The 9,471-nt window shown below is 44.8% G+C and overlaps 1 protein-coding gene across 1 annotated transcript; it reads left to right on the top strand.

Annotated features, from left to right (window-relative positions):
* The first annotated feature begins 474 nt into the window (after positions 1-474).
* Positions 475-1,321, top strand: LOC147731004 (ribonuclease P protein subunit p25-like protein). The gene has a single exon (XM_086958664.1). The coding sequence runs from the start codon at positions 505-507 to the stop codon at positions 1,066-1,068; it is 564 nt and encodes a 187-aa protein (XP_086814790.1). The 5' UTR covers positions 475-504; the 3' UTR covers positions 1,069-1,321.
* The last annotated feature ends 8,150 nt before the right edge of the window (positions 1,322-9,471 follow it).

The raw sequence follows: 9,471 nt of genomic DNA on the forward strand, positions 1-9,471 counted from the left end.
AACTTAAATTCATCATTAGACAATAGGCCAGCTGATTTCCATGCTATCAGTTTTCCATAAAATTCATTGTGTGCTGTAGTCACTTGGGTTACATTGCTTCGCATATAGCAGTCTCTATTGTTTAGTTGATTCAAGGCTTCTGTCAGATACATATCATGTGGCCAAAGGACAATGTTGCCCCCTTTGTCAGATTGGCGTATTATGATTTTATGTTGAGCTTGTAGTTTCTTTACCAATTTATGATATTCATTGTTTTGATGATTGAATTTCCTTGCTGAGTGCATTGTTTGGCTGCCGAGCTGCAATGGCGGTGCTTGTATTCCATGCAGTGACAGCTGCAGGGTGAATGACTGCGCCGAGGCAGTGACGTAAGAAGCGCACCGGGAAGGAGGCTGCTGCTGTTTCATGTTCCTGTGGGTGTCATAAACCTAGCAGGGCATACCGGCTGCTCACACTGTGTGCAGTCGGTCCTAGGAGGCAAACACATCTTCAGGTATTGTAAACATGGAGAATTATACAAAGTCTAAGACTGTGGAGAAGCCATTCCCTCTTCCCTTCCCCAGCGTGCCCGCAGACATCACCCACATGAAAGTGAAACTTGGCAGCAAGATTCGAAACCTCATGAGTTATGCCATGGCTAAAATGGAGTCTGACAGAGTGCGACAAATCCTTTTCAGTGCTACGGGCAAGGCAGTCGGCAAGGCCATCACCTGTGTTGAGATCATGAAACGCAGGCTGAAAGGGCTCCATCAAATCAACAAACTCTTCTTCTGGCAGATTGAGGTGATCTGGGAACCTATTGTGCCAGAGGCTGGTCTAGAAAGCTTGACTGTGAAGAGGAACTTGCCAGCCAAGTGTGTACTTTTGAGCAAAGATGATCTTGACACTCAAGAGCCTGGGTACCAGGTGCTAGGCTGCTTTGATAGCTTGTGGATTGAAGCAATGAAGGAAGAAGAATCACAGAGCCAGAAGAGGAGAAGGCAAGGTGGTGGGAGAGGGAGCAGCAAGGGGGGCAAATATCCTCGTTCAGCAGGAGGACGTGGAGAAGGACAAAAAAGGAAACCTTGATTTAACAGGACATTGGCCTATCATTGCGCCAACATGCATATGGCTTACAAGATATCACATAATTTAGCATTTTACAAAGTGCCTCTACACAAATTGCTGACTAAGGTGGAATGTAATGTCTCCTATAGGGAAAATAACCAAAAGAGTCGGGTTTTAGTATTTTATCCCACACAAGGGTTCAGTGTGGAAGGAAAGAAAGTTACTCTTGGTGGCATCATAGTTGCTGAACATCATTTCTGTATAATAAAACTGTTTTCTGGCATTGTTTGATAGTACAACGTTTTTAAGTCCTTTGTACCTTTCTCGCTGAATTGATCCAAATTGTCCCTCAGCATTATGGGGCAGAAGGTTGATTTAGGTTTGAAGGGAGTCTGGACCATTACCCTTTCTTCCGCTCCCCTTTGGTATGGCTCTTGAGTTATTGCATTGCCTTCACCATATAAATCCTCCAATTCATTCAATAAATTTACCTCTTGTGTAGACGCCACATCTAGGTTGTTGGCTGATAATGCATCAACAGGCCTTTGAGTTCCTGCATTGTTTCCTCGCATGGCATGGTACTTGCGGAGTTTTAACTTGCGGACATATTTGTAAACGTCCACCCTGGTGTTTGCATAGTCAAAGTTTTTTTGTGGGCTGTACGACAATCCAAGAGATAATGTTTTTGTTTAATTTTTGCTAAGTTTGGTGCTTGATAGGTTGATTATAGTGCTCACATTCGCATCTTTTGATATTATTTGCGTTTCCACCTCCTGTTTCACCTTTTTCTTAGTTTTTGATTTTGTGGCATCTGCGTCTGGCCCTTCGTTTGAAGTTCCTGCTTGTTGCGCCCCTGCACTTCTCACATTGGACCTTACGGTCTGTCTTCGATCCTGGTGCGAGCAGTCCACCTCTTGCGCCAGGGAGCGTGTTGGAACCCCCAACTTTTTTGATATGCCGAGTTGGTCCACCTCTGACCCACTATCCACAAGTGAGCTCAGATCTGAAGCAGAAGATTGTAAGGCAATGCTTGTTTGTTGCCCCTGCATACCAGTCGCAGTGCTAGTGGTTTTCACATTATCATATTTTTTTGCGAATGTGAATACCCGCCCCTGCTCGTAATCACACTTGTCCCGGTGAAATTTGAAGGTTTTCCTTTTCTTGATAACCTCCTACTCCTTTTGCAGTCTTATAAGCATTTCATTCCGATATTTCTGGGTTGTATCAGTCTGTTCCAATTTAGCGATCTCATTATTGACTTCATCTATGGCGTTTTGTAATTTTGTCTGGTCGCTTTCTGCATATTTTACCAAAATTTGCAGTAATCGCTTAGATGAGTCTAGGTTTGTTTACGCCCATTCTGCTGGCATGTGGGGGTCAGGGTTTTCATAGCTAGGGGCCAGCATTATCCTAAGCCCCCTCGGGACTCTCCCCACCTCTAGATATCGTGTTAGGGACTTGTGCTCCCACCATTTGGACTGTTCCATCTTGCTGACCTTCTCCAGTTTTTTAAATAAATCCTTGGCACTTTGGTTAAGTGAAGGGGTCAAAGTAAGATTCGATGCCACTGACGTATCCCCACTGGGGCAGCCAAATAACATATCCCTTGCCGCTACTTCGTGACTCCTCAGCGTGTCGGCTGACATGGTGCTTTGCGTAGGCTCAATTAATATTATATTTCGGTCTACTGGGTCCCGTGTGTAAATACTGGGGCTCCAATAGTGCACACTCCCTCACCAGGCAATCAGAGTCACCCTACCTTTGTCATCACCCCGCGTCTCACCTATCCTCCGATATGTGTGACTCATTGGTTTCAACTCATGGGTTTTCTTCCTCGCCTCGGGGCTACCGCGGCGTCTCCTTACTCGGAATGCGCATACCCGGAAGGAAAATCCAGGAAGTTGCTCCTTGCCGACCGGCCCAAATTCGAAGGAGGGGTCTTGCGGATGCCGAGACAGCAGGTTCGGCGAAGATTTGCTTAAGTTTCCGTTTTCTCGTTCACTCTGCCGCAACAAACGGACGCAGACCCAGAATACGGTGCATATATTTTTTGTTGTTTATTCCATAACGCCCTGCACCACCGCCATGATGCGTTTCTGGCAACTCCATGCCCTTGCTCACATGACGCGCATGAGGAGTGCCTCCCATTTTAAAGTGACAGTGCAATTCCCACTGTAGGCATAAACATGGAAAATATACTTTGCGCAGTCTGCAACATTGAATACATAAACAGTTCCAAAGCTGCTGCTTATAAATAATGACAGTCAATAAATAAATATTATCAACAATATCATAATTTAAATATACATAAAATATGTTAAAAAGCTTTTCTTTAAAAAAAACTCTATGTGAGTTTATTTCCATTAAAAAAGAAAAATAACCTTTTTATAGCAGCAACCATATACCTTTTCTAATTTTGTTTAGGTATGTTGTGTTTGTGCAAAATTGCAAAACAAGCCATAGGAATAAGATGTAAACAATGAGCTCATTGAGGTCGACAGTAGGTAGTTATAGTTAGGACCTAGTTTCCATAGGAAATCCGCAACATTCTATTTGGAATAACTTTGGAGGCGGTTGACGAATCTTTGTGAAATTCTCAAAGAAGATGGGGCGCTCCGCTCCCTCCATGAAAGTTTTGGGGGGATTCGCGAAGCAGGGGCCGAGAAAAAAGGGGGGTCCCAAAACGTGTTTTCCCCATGCAATTTTCCATAGGGCCCTTCAGACACGGCTACAGCCAGAACTGCTGAACGGAATTACACCAAATTTGGCAAAAAGGTAGAGTTTGGTTCGCAGATCAAGCTTTTTGTAAATGGTGTAAATCCGTTCAGTAGTTCCTGAGAAAATCAAAAATAAAATCATAAATATATCTATAGATGAAGTACGGTACGCGTACAGTACGCGTACCCTCCCGAGCACGAGTTTTTTGCTGATTGGCTGTCAACACTACAAACCTGGAAGTGTTGGCAGCCATCTTGTAAAACCAGAAAAAGAAACGCAAAAAACACAAAAAGGGGGCAGGGTAGAAACACCCTGACCCCCTAAGCCTGCTTAGGGTGTCCCCCCAAAAATTCTTTGTGGGATACGCGTAGGGTACGCGTACCCTGCCGATATAAAAAAACAGAAGCACTGCTCCCGTGCTTTAATGTAAATTAGCCCCCAGGGGGGGCCAAATCCCGGGGGCTTTATATAAATAAAGTGTGGGGGGCCCAATCCCCCCACCCTGCCCTGGGGACCGCTACCCCTGGGGCAAAGTACATTTTATAGCAGGGGGCACACAGCCCCCCACAGCCCCAGGGACCACCACCCCCGGGGCTTATGTGTATAATGAGGGGGGGCCTCTAAGGCCCCCCGAGCCCTGGGGACTGTCACCCCGCGGGGCTTTAGTATGGAGTATGCGGGGGCACACGGCCCCCCACAGCCCCGGGGACCACCACCCCTGGGGCTTCCTTTTAAAATAAAATTAAAAAAGAACATGTGTGGGGGGCTCAAGCCCCCCCCCACACTCCCTGGGGACTGCCATCTCCCCGGGGCACTACATATTTAAATTGGGGGGTCCATGGCGGACCCCCCAGCCCCGGGAAACACCACCCCCTGGGGCTTTACAAATGATGGGAGAGGGGATGCGTGGCCTCCCTCCTGGAGCCTGTGATGGCCCTGGGGACGGCCACCCCCCAGGGCCGGCTCCTGCATTGTCCCAGGGTGCCTACCCCCTGGACACTGCTGTTTGCTATGGTAGGGCGGCAGCCTCGCAGCTCCCACCCTACTATAGCAAAGTGCATTGGTGTTGAAAGAGAGAGCAGGAAACCTGCTCTCTCTTTCAAAAATCAAAGCTGATTGCTTTTCTGCATGGGGAGCAGCATGTTAGCTGCTCCCCATGCAGAAAAGCAATGCCGGCTCCCGCAGGATGCGGGGAGCCGGCAGGGACCGTTGGGGGCTTAGGGACCCTCCCACAGTCCAACGGAGAGGGCCAGGCTCCTGGGGATGGGGTCCCCGGGGCCAGTAGTGGACCGGGAGGGGGGCCACATGACCCCCCCACCCCAAATAATATATGTATATATTTTTAAAGGATATAGGTCGGTCCCGGGGGATGGGGTCCCCGGGGCCGGGGCCACGTGGCCCCTTCCCATTAAAAAAAACTACTAATAATTTTTAGGGGTCAGGCCCTGGGGGATGGGGTCCTCAGGGCACAAAAAAAAGAAAAAGAAGGGGGGTTACACAGCCCCCTTCTTAAAAACAAAAAAATTGAAAAAAACGGGATTGGGAGGAGGCCACGCGCCCTCCCTGCACCACTTAAATACTGGGGTAATTCCCCTTAAATACTGGAGGTACCTGGGGGCCAAGTAGCCCACCAGGAACCTCCAGTATGCACCAGGGGGCTGCATTGCAGAGAGGTGTAAAAAGGGGCGTGGCCTCATTACACCGCTCTGCAACGCAGCTTCCCGGCGCATACTGAAGGCTCCTGGTGGGCTAGTTTACCCCTAGGGACCCCCAGTATTCAAGGGGATTTGTTTCCCCCTCTGGAAACGCACCAGGGGGCTGCGTTGCAGAGAGGTGTAATGAGACCACGCCCCGTTTTACACCTTCTGCCACGCAGCCCCCTTGCCCATACTGGAGGTCCCTGGTGGGCTACTTGGCCCACAGTGACCCCCAGTATTCAAGGGGATTTAGTTCCCCCTCAGGAAACGTGCCAGGGAGCTGCGTTGCAGAGAGGTGTAATGAGACCGTCCCCCTTTTTACACCTCTCTGCAACGCAGCCCCCTGGCGCATACTGGAGGTTCCTGGTGGGCTTGTTGGCCCCCAGGGACCCCCAGTATTCAAGGGGATTTAGTTCCCCCTCTGGAAACGTGCCAGGGGGCTGCGTTGCAGAGAGGTGTAATGAGGCCCGCCCCTTTTTACACCTCTCTGCAGTGTAATGAGGATATTCCCTTTTTTACACCTCTTTGCAGCGCAGCCCCCTGGCGCATACTGGAGATTCCTGGTGGACTAGTTGGCCCCCAGGGACCCCCAGTATTCAAGGGAATTTAGTTCCCACTCTGGAAACGTGCCAGGGGGCTGCGTTGCAGAGAGGTATTCAGAGGCCTCGCCCCTTTTTACACCTCTCTGCAACGCAGCCCCCTGGCACATACTGGAGGTTCCTGGTGGGCTAGTTGGCCCCCATGGACCCCCAGTATGCAAGGGGACTGAATTCCCCCAACTTAGAATGTGCTACGGGCGCGTTTGCACAGTGGTGACGGCAGGTGGGCGGGCATTGAGGTGATATGTGTGCAAACATATCCTGTGGCGCGTTTTACGTTGGGGAATTAATTCCTCTTCAATCCAGAGGTCCACTAGGGGCCAACTAGCCCAACAGGTACCGCAGTAAGTGCCACGGAGCTGGGTTGCAGAGTGTTGTAAAAAGGGGGCGTGGCCTCTAAACACCCTTTCTGCAACGCAGCTCCCTGGCGCATACTGGAGGTACCTGGTGGGCTAATTGGCCCACAGGGGACCTCAGGATTGAAGAGAAATTAATTCCCCAACTTAATACATGCCACAGGGGGTGTTTGCACACGTCACCTCAGGCCCCGCCCCCTTCCTTCACTATTGAGCAAAATATTCCTCTAAAATCAGCCGAACTACGAATTCCGATTTACTCACCTGTTATCACGAGAGACGTCAGTGCTGCATCTTTGAGCCCAGTACGGACCCTTAAAAGTAAATCTAAGTGTACTTACCAGTAACTTGTATTTCCTTCCATAGGAATCTATTGTGTGGTTTTCACCAGAAAAGTTTCTAAGTGTCTATGTTTGAAACGTACAAATATTCCTCTAAAATCAGCCGAACTAGAAATTCTGATTTACTCACCTGACTGTTATCTGGAGAGACCTCAGTGCTGCATCTTTCAGCCCACTACTGATCCTGAAAAGTAATTCTAACCATACTTACAGTAACTTGAATTTCCCTCCATAGGCTAACATTGACTGGTTTCACTTGGAAATTCTTCTAAGTGTGGAGTTTTGGAAGTTAAAAAAATTCCTCTAAAATCAGCCGAACTACGAATTCCAATTTACTCACCTGTTATCAGGAGAGACCTCAGTGCTGCATCTTTCAGCCCACTACTGATCCTGAAAAGTAGTTTTAACCGTACTTACAAGTAACTTGAATTTCCTTCCATAGGATATCATTGCCTGCTATATAAAATATATAAATTAAAAATATATAAAATAAAATAAAAATATTACAATTTCAATATTTTTCAAAAACATTTTTTTTCAATTTATATTAAAAATATGTAATGTAATATAAAAAATAAAATATCTAAAAATCAATACTTTAAAACAATGTAGTAAATCAGTATAGAAAAATATAACAATGAATACATTTAAAAATTATCATTTACAAAACCTTTGAAATTTAGTGAATGTGTGTCTTTCTGAAAAATAAATATGGAAGAGTTCCTGTATAAATAAGTGATTGTTTAAGAGAGTAAGTTTGTGTACGTTTCTGTAGAAGTGTAGTGGTGTGTGCATAACTGTATTGTAAATGGATGCTTGATAGTTTATTTGCATGTGTGAGTATGTGTGTGAGTAACTCTATGGATGAGTATTGGTGTGTAACAGGATGTATAGGTGTATGAGTACATATGATGAATGAGTACATGTATGAGTGACTATATAGAACTGTTGGTGAATGAGTGGATGTGTATGTAGATGTTGAAATTACTGAATAGGTTGTTGTAACTGGTATTGGTATCTCAATTTTTTTGAAAATTGTAGTTTCTATTTTTGAATGTGTGAATCAAAGGTTATATTAGAGGGGAAAGGAGGTCTGCCACTCTTTGACAAGGATGATGTAATCAGTGATGTCATCAGTGATACCATTTGAGATGTCATCAGTGATGTCATGAGTGATGTCACTGACCATGTCATGAGTGATGTAATATTTGACGTCATCAGCCGTGCATTGCGGGTGCGAGTTATAGTTAGCTGAACTAACTATAACAGGGGAATTTCAATGGTTTTGTATGAGTGAAATGTCCAGCTAACTATACCATGTGTGAAACCTGTAGTTTTTTCAGTGAATTTCTAAGGTTTTTTAAATGCTAATTCCTAACTATAACGTGGCTGAAACCTATGTTTTTTTCAGTGAATATATATATATATATATGTGTGTGTGTGTGTATATATATATATATATATATATATATATATATATATATATAAATATATATATATATATATATATATATATTATTCCAGCGTGGCCCCAGTTGGGAATCTCGAGCGCTCTTGGGCGGTCCATTCTGAGCGCAGCAGAGCCTCGCTGCAGTTACTCTCTCTCCAGTTTGCCGAAGCAATTACTCTCGCACTGCCGGCTCTCTCAAATGATGATCCACAGATCCAGTATGATATGCGTTATTTTTATTCCATAACAGCTATTCCAGCCACATTTTCTCTACGTGTTTCGATCTCGCAGAGACCTTGTTCACGAAACTAGTCTTGTTTAGTCAATACATATATTAGCGAATATTGTTTAAATATTTAAATGTTTGTATCAGTGTTTCACTTTGTGTTTAAGTGGCTGCATGGGTTGGTGAGTAGCTACATGTGAGTGTATATGGGTTATTAGATTTTTTTAGTATCAGTATGAGTGTCTGTATGGTTTGGTGGGGGTATTACTTAGTACATAGATGCATCAATGACTGACTCACTGTTTGTATGCGTTTGGAAGACGGCATATGTGCAGGACTGTATGGATGGATGAGTGTGTATATGTGTGTGTTAGTGAGTGAATGACTGTCTCACTAGTGTCTTTATCAGTAACTACATATGTTTTAATCTAGTATATGTTGATTATTGATGTATATAAGTGAATATATGTGAGAGTGAGAGATTGAAAGAGTTCTTGTTTAAATAAGTAAGTGTTTCTATAAGTGATTGTTTAAGAGAGTAAGTATGTGTAAGTTTCCTTAGAAGTAAGGTGGTAGTGTGTGTATAGCTGTATATGCAAATAAATGGATGTTCAATAGTTTATCTGCATGTGTGAGTATGTTTGTGAGCAACTTTTGGAAGACTGTCGATGTGTTACAGGATGTGTAGGTGTATCACTACATATGATGAGTGAGTATATGTATGAGTGACTATATAGAACTGTTGGTGAATTAGTGGATGTGTATATAAATGGTGGAATTACTGAATTGGTTGTTGTAACTGGTATGGGTATCTCCACTTTATTGAAAATGTTAGTTTCTATTTTTGAATATGTGTTTCAAGAGTTACTTTACAGTGAAAGGAGGCCTGTTACTCTGTCACAAGGATGGTGTCATCAGTGATGTCATGAGTGATGTCACTGACCATGTCATGAGTGATGTAATATGTGACGTCATCAGCAGTGCATAACGTGGGATTTCAATGGTTTTATGTCAGGAAAATTTCCAGCTAACTATAA

This window comes from Lissotriton vulgaris, chromosome 2_1, assembly GCF_964263255.1.
Source record: "Lissotriton vulgaris chromosome 2_1, aLisVul1.2, whole genome shotgun sequence".
NCBI classification, from domain to species: Eukaryota; Metazoa; Chordata; class Amphibia; order Caudata; family Salamandridae; genus Lissotriton; species Lissotriton vulgaris.

Excerpts from the sequence above, each read along its gene's own strand:
- LOC147731004 (XM_086958664.1), top strand. The coding sequence starts at position 505 with ATGGAGAATTATACAAAGTCTAAGACTGTGGAGAAGCCATTCCCTCTT.